At 39.9% G+C, this 15,102-nt stretch overlaps 1 protein-coding gene across 2 annotated transcripts in view; it reads right to left on the bottom strand.

Moving 5' to 3' along the window:
* The window catches only part of LOC102827026 (serine/threonine-protein kinase PAK 1-like), an 81,476-nt gene that overhangs the window by 28,543 nt on the left and 37,831 nt on the right, over nucleotides 1-15,102 (bottom strand). For both annotated transcript variants that reach the window (XM_006864996.1, XM_006864997.1), the window contains exons 7-8: nucleotides 12,901-12,964; nucleotides 9,035-9,083 (exon numbers count right to left, since the gene is read on the bottom strand). In XM_006864996.1, coding sequence (XP_006865058.1) covers nucleotides 9,035-9,083; nucleotides 12,901-12,964 — 113 coding nt within the window. The remainder of the gene's footprint in view (nucleotides 1-9,034; nucleotides 9,084-12,900; nucleotides 12,965-15,102) is intronic.

Raw genomic sequence — 15,102 nt, 5'->3', positions numbered from 1 at the left:
TTCATGAGGGATATTGGTCTATATTTTTCTTTCTTAGTAACATCCTTCCCTGGTTTTGGTATGAGGGTTATGCTTGCTTCATAAAATGTATTAGGAAGTTTTCCATCCTCCTCTATCTTCTGGAATAATTTAAGTAGAATTGGTCACAGCTCTTTCCTTAATGTTTGGTAGCATTCTCCAGTGAAGCCATCTGGGTCTGAACTTTTTGTGGTTGGGAGACTTTTAATGACCTGATCAATTTCTTCTTTTGTTATGGGTCTGTTCAGGTTTTCTACCTCACTGTGTCTAGTTTAGGTAGGTCATGTTTATCTAAAAATGTATCCACCTCTTCTAAGTTTTCAAATTTTTTGGAGTACAAGTCTTCATAGTATTCTGTTATTATCCTTTTGATTTCCTTTGGTTCCGTTATGACATTGCCCATGTGGTTTCTAATGTGTGTTATTTGTGACTTCTCCCTCTTTTCTTTTGTTAGGTTTGCCAATTGTCTTTCAATTTTGTTAATCCTTTCAAAGAACCAGCTTCTTGTCCTGTTGATACTTTCTGTAGTTTTTCTGTTTTCTATCTCATTTATTTCTGCTCTAATCTCTATTATTTCTTTTCTTTTGGTGTCTGTAGGTTCCCTCTGTTGATCGGTTTCTAATTGTTGTAGATGCTGTGTTAATGTGTTAATTTTGCTTCTTTCTTCTCTTTGGATGTGTGTGTTTATTGCAATAAATTGTACTCTCAGCACCACTTTTGCCATGTCCCAAAGATTTTGGTATGTTGTGTTTTCATTCTCACTAGTTTCTAGGAACTTTGTGAATTCACGTTTAATTTTTTCTACTTCCCAGTCACTTTTCAGAGAGGTGATATTCAGTTTCCACGTATTTGACTTGATTTCCTTGGTCTTCCATTTGTTGATTTCTAATTTGATAGCATTGTGGTCTGAGAAGATGCTTTACAGTATTTTTATATTTGTAAATTTATGGAGATTTGCTTTGTGGCCTAGAACATGGTCCTGGAGAATGTTCCATATGCACTGGAAATGAATATGTATTGTGCTGTTGTTGGGTTGAATGCTCTGTATACATCTATGAGGTCCAGTTGGCTGATTGTGTTGTTTAGTTCTTCTGTGTCTTTTTCAAGTGTCTTTCTGGTTGTTCTATCCATTTTTGAAAGTGGTGTATTAAAATCACTCACTATAATTGTAGATTCATGTATTTCTTTCTTCAAACCTATTAGAGTTTGCTTTATATATTTTGGAGCTCTTTCATTGGGAGCATAGATATTTATTATGGTTATGTTATCTTGTTCAATTGTCTCTTTAATCATGAGATAATGTCCATCTTTATCTATTATGCTGTTTTTTGCCTTAAAGTTTATTTTATGAGAGATTCATACTGCCACTCCTGTTCATTTTTTCCATCCTTTGACTTTTAATCTGTTTTTGTCTCTGTGTGTGAGATGTGTGTCTTGCAGACAGCATATTGAAGGATCTTGTTTTCTTATCCATTCTGCCACCCTCCATCTCTTAACAGGTGCATTTAATCGGTTCACATTCAGTGTAATTATCAATAGGTATTGATTAATTGCTGCCATTATGTTTGTGTTTTTGTGGTGTTGCTGCTTTCTTTGTTCTGTGTGTCTTCCTTTGTTGAGTTCATGCTTTTTGTGTTCTTTCTTGTGAGTTTCCTCATAGCTTTCATGTTTCCATGTTCTTGGATTTTCATTCTCTTGGTATGTTGTAAAGCATTGATTTTCTTTGAGGTTGCCTTATAGTCCATTTAGTGCAGTCTATTTTATTCTGTAATCTACTTGACCTTCTCACCATCTGGATCTCTGTTCCTACGTGTTTACCTTCTTTTACATTGTACTTGTTTTGATCATAGATTGGCCTCCCAGATTCTCTGAGTTTGTTCTTATAGTTTTGTTCTGTTCTCGACTCTTCCTTCTGTCAATTTAATTCTGGGAGGTGCTGCCACGTATGCCAATCTCTGGTTGTTGTCTGTTCTTGTTGGTTCTCAGTCCACAGAACTCCCTTTAGGATGTTTTTCATACCATAGTTGGCTTTGGCAAAATCCCTTAGCTTCAGTTTATCCTGGAATGTTTTGATTACACCATCATATTTGATTGATAGCTTTGCTGGATAAAGGATTCTTGGTTGGCAATTTTCGTCTTTCAGGGTTTTATATATATGTCTCCCCATTGCCTTCTTGCTTGCATGATTTCTGCTGAGATCCAAGCTTAATCTGACTTTCTTGCCTTAGTATGTGACACTTCTGTTTTCCCTGGCTGCTTTCAGAAGTGTCTCCTTATCTTTGATTTTGGAGAGCTTGACTATGATATGTCTTGGTGATTTTCTTTTGGGGTCTGTCCTTCCTGGGGTTCGTTGAGCTTCTTGAATGTTTGTCTTTTCACTTTTCAGGATGTTAGAGTAATTTTCTTCCATTAGTTCTTCAACTATTTCCTCTGTGGTCTTGTGTGATTCTTCTTGTTCTGGAATGCCAATAATTCTTAAGTTATTCCTCTTCATGTTGTCCAACATGAATCTTAGATCTTCTTCAGATTTTTTAAATCCTTTTTTGTGTTTGTTCTTCTATTTTAGTGGTATTGAGAGATTTGTCTTCCAGTTCACTGGTTCTGCTTTCCATCTCGTCTATTCTACTCCTTTACCCTTTCAGAGTATTGTCTATTTCTGATATTCTGTTACTGATCGTTTGGACCTCTATCTGTAGGTTTTGAATTGTTTCCAATGCTGTATCTATCTTATTTGATTGTTCCTGTAGTGCTTTCCTGACTTCTTCCTTATTTTACTCAACTCCATTGTAAAGTGTTTTGAAACATTTTGTAATTATTTTTCTGAATTCCTTCTCAGGCATTTCCAAGGCCTGCCCTCCTTCCAGAATGGAGTCCAGGTCTACCTCTAGGTCATTTGTCTCAGACATTTTATCTTGTTTCTGGACATGTGTTGATATGGTCATCTGCTTTTGCTTCCTGGACATGTTTAGTGTTTATCTGTGGCCTTAATACTCCAGTGAGTATGTGTTTTGGTATTTTTTATGCTTTCTGATTGCTTCCAGAGAGATGTGATCAGGATGTGGGCTTCCCTTTTCTCTCTTCTTATTGCTTAACTCAGAGTAACTTTCACAGGTGCTGTCTGTTTCCCTGATATATGGCATTTGGTAATCATTCTTGCCTGGGTGTTGGTGTTTTATAGGGTGTGATTGTAGCTTGGCTATATGGCAGCAGTTGCTGACTCTTCTTGTGTAATATATGGAGAGAAAGAGTCTTCCAAATGTAGAAGGGGGAGCATATAACAGCAAAACAGCACCATCGGGGAAAAAAACAAGAGAAAAACAAACAAACAACTCTCTTTCCCTCTCTACAGCCCTGTCTTGCCCTTTTCTGTATTAAAAAAGAAAACAAAAGACAAACAAGCAAAAAAAATGCAGGGCCTGCTCTTGGCTAAGTATCTGTGCACATGCGTGGCAGAAGAACCCACCAGTGGTGAGGGTGGGGGGTGTCCATTCGCTCAGGCTCCACCTCTAGTCACCAGAATGGAGGTGGGCAAACAGTGGGCGTGCCAATGACCCGATACCCAAAAAAAAAAAAAAAAAAAAAAACAGAACAAAGCAAAACTGACATAGTGTATTGTCCACCTTTGTTCCAAGGTTCCCGTGGCGTTTTTCCATTGTATTTCTGCTCCCCCGCTCAGTCTTGCCGTTTGGTCTCGCCCAAGATGTCGGCTCTGGGGCTCGGGCCTCCGAGCCCAACCCGGCAGATTCAAAAGTACGCGATTTTTTACTTCATCTTCAAGTTCCATAATCTATAAGCCTTCAAACTTTCAAAATACTCCTATCTCTGTGGTTCCCAGTTTTGAAACTCTGCCCTGGATCTGCTTTGCCTGGTATTCTGTGGTATGGCTGACGGCGAACTTCACTGAACCTCCACCCTAGCCGCCACCATGCCCCGCCTCCCCGTACTTTGTTTTAAATCACAAACGGCATTATAATAGGATGGCTCTATTCCCCATTTTCAGTTATTTGCTAAATGTTAATTTTCTAGAGATATTTTTCCTTCTTACTGCTTACTAGGTAAGAATATGAACATCTAGTAACACCCCCAGCCAAAACAAGACAAACATTGCCATTGAGTCGGTTCCAACTCCTAAGAACCCTATAGGTACTGAGTGGAATTGCCCCATAGGGTTTCTAAAGTTGTAAATCTTTATAAAAGCAGACTGCCACATATGGAAGCAGACTGCTACATCTTTCTCCATGAAGTGCCTTGTGAGTTTGAACTGCTACTTGTTTAGCAGCCAAGTACGGGTGGTCTTATGCAGAAACCCAGTTAATCATTAAGAATAGAAGTATTTTTTTTTGTTGTTGTTGTTCAAAGGTTTTGACCACCTCCATTTCCTAGCACTTAATATACTGTTGTTATTAAGTGCACAAGTTGGCAGTTCAATCTCACCAGCTGCAACTCGGGAACCCGATACAAGGTCCCTATGGGTCGGAACCGACTCACCGGCACTCAACAACAACAATTTCCTAGCATAGATGAGAAAAAAAAAAAAAAAACTATTTTGGAGTAGGGTCTCCAAACAGGTCAGGCTTCTGGTATGACTGCAGTTGCCTCTAACGGCAGAGGATTCACTTTTTCTAATGTCTGAAAAGCAATAGGTTAATCTAAGGACATATTAAACCCTTACAACATATATTATGGAGTCCTGGTGTGACGCTGGAGGATAAGCACTGGACTTAAAGTTGGTTTGAACCACAAGGTTGACAGTTCAAGCTTACCAGCTATGAGTGGGTACTGACTCGACTGTACTTAACAACAACAAGAACAACAAAGCCTGGAACCAGAGGAGTGCATTTGAGGTTCCTCAGGCAGACCCTTTGGAGGATGGGGCAGTGCCTCTGAACCTCACAGCAGCCATTGTTGGCAGTAGCAAAGGAGAACAAAAAAGGCAGGCAGGGGAATGATTAATTTTGCAGTCTAGGAGCAGAGGTCCCTGGGACCATCAAAGGAGAAGAGCAGAGAACAAAACCCTACCCAGAGAAGCAGTGATGCCAGAGATGGAGGCAGAGACGGTGACATGGGGGATGACATGGGGCGATGGAGCGGCTGGGGACTCTGGACCCGGAGAGGAAGAGGGGCTGTGTGCGGATGACCGGTGGCAGCCTTGTGGGGTATAACCTTTGGTTGGTGGATGATGCATGGAAGGGATTGTAACCATGGCAAGGAAATGATATACGACAGGATCAATGTGAAGCTAATGTCCTCCCATCAAATAATTCACAATAAAGCATTAAAATAATAATAATTTTTAAAAAAGGCAGACAGGCTGGGCCCTTACGTGAAGGCTGTAGCAGGACATTGGGCATCATTTTCAATAGATACTGAGTCACTATGGGCCAGGCTAAATATCCTTCATGACCACATCCCAAAGAACCCTGGTAGAACACAAATCAAGAACTCAGATGCTAACTGAAAGGTCAGAGGTTTGACTGCACCCACCACACAGTGGGAGAAGATGCTTTCATAAAGATTACAGCCTTGGAAATCCTACAGGGCAGTTCTGCTCTGCCCTATGAGGCTACTATGAGTCAGAACAGATTTGATGTCAAAAGCATTTGGTTTATCACACCCACCTATTCGGACCAGGAGACACTACTCCTGTAAAAGAAAAAGGGCTGGGCTTGAATTCTGAGGGATCTAAACTGGGCCTGACTCTTTTCACTTACTAACCTTAACCAAAATCACAAGCTCTTTGAGTTTCATAAGCATATTTAAGATAACAGTCCTCTGAGAGGATTGTTTTGAAGCTTAAATGAGATACAGTAAACCATATGTTACTCATGCACAAAAAAGATATCTAACTAATAAAGTTAACACAAGAACAGAAATTCAAGTCACAGTAATAACAACATTTCATGAACACTCGGCAAAAAGCAAGAATGACAACAGCAGCAACCAACCATCCTCCCTCACAAGAGTTTACTGAATGCCTACTCTAAGCCAGGCACTGTGTTAGGTGCTGTACTAAATATGATCTCAGTAAAACCTAACATCAACTCTGCAAAGTAGAATATTATGTGCACTTTTATGTAGGGAAACAGAGGCTCCAATTGATAAAGTACCTATGCTCATTGACATGAAGGCACAGCCTGTTCTCTATCTCTATGTATATTCTCTACTGGTGGTGGTATTGCAAAGTACTGTTGAGTTGGTTCTTGCTCATAGCAACCCTGCATAGTGTTTCCAAGGAGAGCCTGGTACACCTGAACCACTGACTTTGTAGTTTAAACCGAGCTTGTGGTTAAGTGCTTATCCTACAATGCCACACCAGGACTCCACATTCTCTATAAAAAAGGCTTAATAAATGATTGCTGGGTCTATAATTGGAAGAATTCCTAGCACTAACATGCTTGTTGTAGTTAGATGCCACTGAGTAGGTACCGACTCATATCCACCCTATGCACAACAGAATTAAACACTGCCCGGTCCTGGGGCAACCTCACAATTGTTGCCATGCTTGAGCCACTTTGCTGTCACTTTTCCAATCCATCTCGCTGGGGGTCTTCCTCTTTTTCTCTGACCCTCCACCCTACCAAATATGATATCCTTCTCCAGCTACCTGTCCCTCCTGACAATATGTCCAAAGAGAGACGAAGTTTGGTCATCCTGGCCTCCAATGAGCACTCTGGCTGCACTTCTTACAACCCAGCTCTATTGGTTCTTTTTGCAGCCCATGGCACTTTCAATATTCTCCTCCAACACCATAACTCAAAAGCATCAATTCTTCTACCATCTTCCGTATTCAACTGTCCAGCTTTCGCATGCACATGAGGTTACTGAAAATACCATAGCTTGGGTCAGGTGCACCTTAGTCCACAAACTGACATCTTTGCTCTTCAACACTTTAAAAAGGTCTGATTTGCCTAATGCAATATGTCGTTTGATTTCTTGGCTGCTGCTTCCATGCTAGCCTTCCTATATGTGACAATTAGCTCTCTAATTCCCAGTGGGATGGCCCCCAGTAAGCACTCACTCAAAAAGACTGTGAGTATCCCATCAGTTCCACTGAAGATTTATACTCCCCAGGGCAGGAAATGAGGCCTTCCTGACCACACTGCATTAGCCACTCTAATGGACTCACTTCCATTCATAGTTCTATAACCACAAGGCAGGCACATAGTGAAGTGAAGTTTCCTCTTCTTGTATAACCTCCAGGCCTTCCGGGACTACCAGCCTGTCTCTTATCAAGGACTACCAGGCTCAAAAGACCAGAAACATGACAAGAGGCCCTAGTGCTAACCTCAGCACTGCTGTGGCTCTGTAGATCAGAAAGCATGAGATTAGGAGTCACAAGATTCTAACCCAGTCTCTGCTAATTGGTGGTAGCACAATACAATACTGCAGAAGTTATTTAAACTACTTGAGCTACAAATTCCTCATTGCTTAAAAAGAACTTCAGAGGGTTCTTTTAAGGATTGGTATAAACTCCTCTCTACAATTCTACCCTGTAAAATTGGCATGCTAATACCATCCTGCTTTCCTCACCATTATTTTCACTCTAAGGCAGGTTCCTGTCACCACTGCAAGACTTATATATCTACACAATGGAAACCATGGTCTCTTGCAGTTACATCACCTAGGAAGAAAGGCCTGGTGATCTACTGCTGAAAATTAGCCAATAAAAACCTTATGGTTCATAACTGAATACTGTCTAATGTCCGTCTCCAGGGACTAGTCCATCTTGATAACATGTCTGCAGTATGAGAAATGAAGTCTCTTCATCCAGGCTTCTAAGGAGCACTCTGGCTGTACTTCCTCCAACAGATGTGTTTGTTCTTCCAGCCATCCTTAGTACTTTCAATATTCTTCCCCAACATCATAACACAAACGCATCAGTTCTTCTGTGGTCTTCCTTACTAGCTGTCCAACTTTCACATGCATATGAAGCTACTGAAAATACCATGGCTTGGGTCAGGCACACCATAGACCCTATTAACCGTGACTTCTCCAGGATACCAGAGGTTGGTGTGGTCCCTAACAGCTTCCCTTAGAGGAGTCCAATTTTATATTAACTATAAGAACAGGGCCTTTCTCAACTGCAGAGATTCTTTAAACTAAGGACTACCCTAGGCAGCTGCATCCACAACCCACCTGCCAACATTGTCTAATTGCAATCAGAGAGTAGAATTCAAGGAAATCCAAAGTACTCTATATTCTGCTTCATGGATTCCTTCTACTGAAGCTTTTGGGTCAGAAGGCCAAGTCAGTAAGGCCAGGGTTCTGGAACAAAGAAGTGACTCCAAATAAATGAAGTCTTCAATGTCTAATGGAGTCCTGGGCAGAGATTAATGAATGACCACTAAATCGGGAGTCAGAAGACATGAGTTTAAATCTTTTATTTCTATACCAGATTTCTCCCCTAAGCACCAAACTTGTATAAACAATTGTCAACTAAGCACTTCTAAAAGAAGGTCTCTTGGGCAGTATCTAATTTTTTCATAACATATCTCCACCTTTTTTCTTTATCTCTGAATAACACCACTCACTTGTGAGCCAGCCTCACATTTAGTCAATCATTAAGTCTTGCCAAATCATCCTCATAACATATCTATTTCTCAGCCAATGAAAATCTCATAGATCATAATGGTCCAATCTGCAACTGATCCTGGGGATGGTGCAGCACTGGTTTCGTTCCATTATGCAGGGGGTCACTATGAGTCGTGGTCAGCTCAGCAGTAGTTAACAACAACAACAATCATCTCTGAAATTCATTCATTTTTCTCCATCCATAAAGTGTGCTATCATATTAGTCCAAACCATTTTGAATTTAACCAACAACCTGTTGACTCATCTGGTCCACTTTTACCTCTTCCAATCTGTTCCTTACAATGTAGCCATGGTGATTTTTCTAAAATCTGTAAGTTTATCATGTCTGTTATAAGACACTAGAAGAATTAACCCTAAAATGGGCTAAGCATTAACCCAAAAGAAAAGAAGCAATAAAACTTATAGAGCAACAGTGGATACTTACCTCCTGTCCTGTGGCTACATCCATTGCAGTATACACGGTGCCTGAAGCACTGAACAAGAAGGGGAGAAGAGAGAAAACAAAAATAAAACACAGGTGCTCAGTAAAGTGACATAATCTGGTAGTGCATGTGTTCATAATACTAGCAGCAATAGTAATAATAATCCTCTTCTCTGCTCCCGAACCCCATTCTCATCTTTGAGAGGCAGTAAATGATACTAAAAGAGCACAGACTCTAGAGGTCAATAGGCCTGGGTCTTCTGTCTTGTACCTATTAGTTATATGATTTTGAGCAAGTTATTTAACTTCTCTGACCTTCACTCTCCTCATTTTCAAAGGGAACACAGAGTATGTAAAGAGAATAAGATAATTAAAATCAAGTAGTTCATATAAAGCACTTAGCCAAGTGCCTAAAATATAAAAGGCATTCATTATATGCTAGTTTCCTTCTCTTGCTTCCTCTTCTCCTCTCCTCCACCAACCTTAGCAAATTGCTTTAATTTATTCTGGCTTCAAACTCTTTGCCTGTAAACAGGGATAAAATTAGATCTGTGATTCTCGATTGGTGGGTAGAAAAGGAGAAAGAAGTCTTAGGAGAATTTTAAATGGGGGAGTGGGGAGGGGGGCAGAGCTTATGTTTATCAAAAGATACAGACTTCTGGCGTGCCAATATTGTTCTGCTCCTTAATCTGGGAACTTGTTACATGGGTATGTTGACATTTTGAAAATTCATTGAGTTGTATACTTAACGTATGTTAGAGTCCATTAAAAATTACAGTTATTTAGAAATGATAAAATCTTGAAGAACCATAATGAATAATCTAAAATAACCTCAAAGTGCCTTTCCCTGCTTCTGATCTTACAGGATCCTATAGCTCCATGTGGTCGGCAGTTCTAACTCACCAGCCACTCCTCGGAAATCCTACACAGGGTTGCTGTGAGTCAGAATCAACTCGATGGCACTTTACAACACAACAACATAGTTCCATAACAGCGCTTTTCAATCATTTATCCAATTAAGTGGTCATCCGGCTTTTATTTTTTTAAATACTATTATAAAAGAGGTTTTTATTTTTCATTTTTTATGCTTAAAGTCATATTAAATGTGCTTTTCAAACATGCTCCCCCCAAATCTGACTACTTCTACCCCAACTCCGAGACTTAAGATTAGACATATATTCCAGATCTTAAAAAAAAAAACTCCGGGTCATAAAAGTAAAGAAAAAAAGGGCAAGCAAAAATATTCTAATAGTATCAATTCATCATATCTGTGTGGCATTTATATTTTTAAAGTCATGCAATAATTTGAAAACATTAGCATGGGTGCCTTATAAATATTTCATTCCTTCTTTAGCATTAACAGGGTTTTGATGTACGTTTAAGTAAAGAACACTTTATAGATGTTGCCTATTTATAGACCTTATATATCTGTATAAAAAGAGTAATAGAATTTGGAAGAAGAAAGGCCCTCATTCTACACCCCTCTCATTCCCTTACAGAAGGAACTTGACTTGTCGAGAACTGTTCTTCTTTCTGCTGTTTTTATAATATCTCAATGTAACTACTACCAGATTACTGAGGCAAACAAAATGATTTCTTCTCAAGGTGTTAACTAGAGTATACCAGTACAGAATCACAAAAGTATGTCTAGTCAGAAAAGCACTGGACCAGGAAAAAATAAGATCTACAGTCCTGGGTTGTTTGAGGATTAAATAACAGATGCAGATGACAGATAGAAACTGTGAAATGCTGTGCAAATATAACTTTATTATATTATGCTATACTTTACTGTGTTTTCATAAGTTCTTAGATGCATAAGAAAGAAAATGGATACAAACTTCATTAGCAACAATGCTCTCATTCAAGTAACACTGAGATCTATTATAAGCTGCCAGTGAAAACACTTCTCAAGTGTCATCTGAATCCTGGTGATCCCCTGTGTTAGCATAGGGCCGAACTGCTCCAATTTCAATTGCTGATTTTTTCCACAAGTAGATAGTTAAGCCTTCTTTTGCGGTACCCTCTAGGTAGAATTAAACTGCCAACCTTGCTAGACAGAGGGGTGGGTTTCCCAGCCCACAGAGCAAGTAGACTTTCTTGCAGAGTGAGACGCCTTCAGGCACTTAATTAAGGCAGCTGGGTTTGTTGAACACAGAGCTAGAGGTGAGTGAGTGCCTTCAGGTGGACGCTTATGGTGGGATGATGTGCCCTGTCGGCATTTATCAGCAACCCTGAAAGAGCTTTGTAACATTGTTTGGACAGAGAGAGGCCTGCCTGTGGGCACAGAAGAGGAGAGGCTGTCCTGACCGGAAGAACTGTGCCCTGAACATTTTTTACTTTGAATTGTAACCTGTTAAGTTCAATAGTAGTATGGTGTCTGAATTCTGTGTGGCCATTGCAATGTATTATCCAACCCAACTGAGTAAAGCCTAAAGGTTTCATCATGCCTCTTTGCCAATCAACATCTCCCTTCCAGAGTAACCACTAAACTGACTTCTATTACCATTATTAGTTTCTTGAACTTCACAGATATAGATGTTGCTGTTGTTAGGTGCCAGCGAGTTGGTGCTGATTCATAGCGACCTTATGCACAGCAGAACAAAACAATGCCCAATCCTGGGCCAACCTCTCTATTGTTGCCATGCTTGAGTCCATCAATGCCGCCACTTGGCTAATCCATCTCACTGGGGGTCTTCCTCTTTTTCCCTGACCTTCCACCTTACCAAACATGATATCCTTTTCCAGTGACTGGTCCTCCTGACAATATGTCCAAAGTATGAGAGATGAAGTTTGGCCATCTTGGCCTCCGAGGAGCACTCTGGCTGCACTTCCTCCAACACAGATCTGTTGGTTCTATGGGCAGCCTATGGCACTTTCAGTATTTTCCTGCAACACCATAACTCAAAAGCATCAATTCTTCTAGGGTCTTCCTTATTCGCTTTCACGTGCATATGAGGTTATTGAAAATACCATGGCTTGGGTAAGGCACACCTTAGTCCTCAAGCTGACATCTTTGCTTTTCAACACTTTAAAAAGCTCTTGTGCAGCAGATTTTCCTAATGCAATACGTCGTTTAGAAACCTATGATATCTGTTCTCATATGTCTGGCTTCTTTCATTCAAAATAATGGCCAAATACTGTTTTCAGCTATAGGATAAGCACTGGATTTTTAACTGCAAGGTCGGCAATTTGAATCCACAAGCAACTCCTTGGAAACCCTATGCAGGGTCGATTTGAGTCAGAACTGATTTGTGATGCTTAACAACAAAAACAACAGTAGTGCATTATAACTGTTTGCCTGTCTGTCTCCTATAGACTTGAGGACCGGGAGGGCAGACATAATGTCTTATTCACAGTGCCTAGGACATGAAAGGAACTTGGTTGAGACTTGCTGAGTTCAGTAAACGAAAGACTGCAATGCAAGATGCAGAGAAGAAACCAGAGCCTGAAGACATATGATATCTGGCATTCACCTAAAAACTAGGTTCCATTTTGCTAGCAAGAGAGTCTGCAGTTCTGGATTTTCCATTTTGTATCACTGCTGGTAGGTGTCCACACTAGAGAAAACACGGTTAATCTACACAAACAGAGCTGTAATTTGGGAAGCTGATTTTGTGCTAAGAAAATTAATGGTTCTCTCGCTCACACTGCAGGGGCATTTTTAATAACATGGTCAGCTAATGGCACATCTCTCATATTAAGTATAATTCTGCCAAACCTAAACAGCCTAACATAACACCTCCAGAGGAGTGAGAGATGAGATGGGGAAAGAAAAACAAGGTTTATGAGAGGTAAAACTACAGCGAAATCTATTTATTCCAGCACACACAACTTTACATCATTTCTGCTAGGGGTAAAAAAATACTAACCCTTGTCCGATCTTCTCAAACCGTGTATATTTCTTCTTAGGATCGCCCACACTCACTATGCTCCCTTTGAAAAGATAAAACAGAGACTAGGAATCATTTTTTTCCAAATCAAGATATAAAATATCTCCATGTTACCCCCTCCCCTGGAGTCAGCATGGACTAAAGAATTACCTTTGGATTTCTACCCTCCCCGCCACACACACATACACATTAAAAAACACTAATCAGGTTCTTATCTTCTTCCCATAGTCACAATCAAAATTTCATTTCCTTGACTGCTTTTATTCATACTAACCTATCCTATTTCTAAGCTCCTAAAAGCCATTCATTCATCATTTAATTCACCCACATAATAAACATTTATTCACTTATTATGCTCATATATGCATACCAAGCCCTATGCTAAATGCTCAGAATAAAGAAATAGATGAGACACACTGAAGACAGTCCCTGCTCTCAAGGACCTCAATCTCAGGGAGAAGATAGACAACAAGCATAGGAAATGATATCTAGATTTATATTTATAGGGTAATAACAGTTAGGCAGGGAGAGAAATCAGGGGAAAGGTTTATAGCAGCCAAAAGTTTAAGTATAAAGGCATAGAGGTATGAGAGAGTACAATGGGCGTCACAACTTGTACTCCAGGATGGGGAAACTGAGGCCCACAGAGGGGAAAATACTTTCCAAAGAGCACACAGTCAACAGGTATGTTAGAGCTGAGATTAGGAGTTTGGGTTTAGTCTCCTGTTCTTATATACTTTCCACGAAAACCAATATACTAGGATTTGGCCCTTTTCACACATTCATTAGCTCATGTAACTTATAATGAGGCAGGTATTAATATCCCTATTTAGAAGATGATAAAAAGAAATCTCAGAGAACAGTAGGAAATTATCCAAAACACAAGTCAATAGCATGGCTAAGACTTCTTCAACTCAAATCTCTAAATTCCCAGGCCAGTCTGCCTTCCATAATTCTATCTTCTAAATCTTACTGAAAGAAGCCCTGCTGGCACTTTAAAATAATCACTGGACTGCTAACCACAAGATTGGCAGTTCAAGCCTACAGGCTGCTCCCATAGAGATTTACAGCCTTGGAAACCATATAAAGGGTCTGCAAGGGGAGAATCTGGTTCCAAAAGTAACTGCATACAAGTTAATAGAGGCAAGTAAATGGCTGAGTGCCTTTTTTTGCTGCATAATTTCTAAATTTCTGAGGGCCATGGGGAACAGCGATGGTTTAAAAAGTAAAAACATAAAAACAAAAATCAGTTATACAACAATTATCAGGTCTTCCTGATCATTTCTTAAGCTGAAGTTTATAGATCTGTAAAACTAGAGATCTATAAACTTCAGCTTAAGAAAAGCAATGTCAGTTTGCGACTGGCCCAAATCAGTCACCTTAAGTCTTCTTTGGATGTAGGCAGGTACAAAGAATAAACCAAATGATTTTTCCAAGCTCATAGATGAAACTCAATTCTTCCTTCTTATCTGAATTCTAGAGTTTACTAAAACACAGAAACAAGCTACCCTAACAATAACCCCATTTCTAGCTGCTAAAGAAAGTCAAACAGGAAGTTTTCACCTAACAGCAAGAGGCAGCACACTCTAATACAGAATCAGAAGCTGGTGTTCTAACTGCAATCTCATCAATTTACTAACTTTGTCATTTGGGGCAGGGTATTTAGCATCTCTGAATCTCAAATACCTTAAATGCAAAAATGAGGATTACAATGCCTGTCTTCACAGGATTAATATGAGAATTAAATTAAAAAGAAACAACGAAAAAAATCAAGCAAGTGCCTTGCTTGTTATTTGACACACAGCACAGGCTCACAAAATGTTGGTTTCCCTTCCTTCTTTTCCTACACTCAAAGTATAAGAAAGACTTATCTTCTCCAGATCCATGACAAACATCACCAATCAATCACTCTTTCCCATCACGGCTAGACAAGAACAACATGTTTCTCAACACAACACTCCAACTATTCACTGGATACAGCTGTTTTCATCTTTATAACCAATATACCTTTCCCAAGCAGTAGTGTAGTGGTTACGAATCAGGCTGCGAACCACAAGGTCAGTAGTTCGAAACTACCAGCTGTTATGCGGGAGAAAGATGAGGCTTTCTGCTCCCGTAAAGATTTACAGCCTCGGAAACCCTGTCCAGGGTCGCTATGGGTCGGATCCAACTCGACAGCAC

This window comes from Chrysochloris asiatica, unplaced genomic scaffold (assembly GCF_000296735.1).
Source record: "Chrysochloris asiatica unplaced genomic scaffold, ChrAsi1.0 scaffold00074, whole genome shotgun sequence".
NCBI lineage: Eukaryota > Metazoa > Chordata > Mammalia > Afrosoricida > Chrysochloridae > Chrysochloris > Chrysochloris asiatica.
This window is presented reverse-complemented; position numbering and strand designations above follow the sequence as displayed.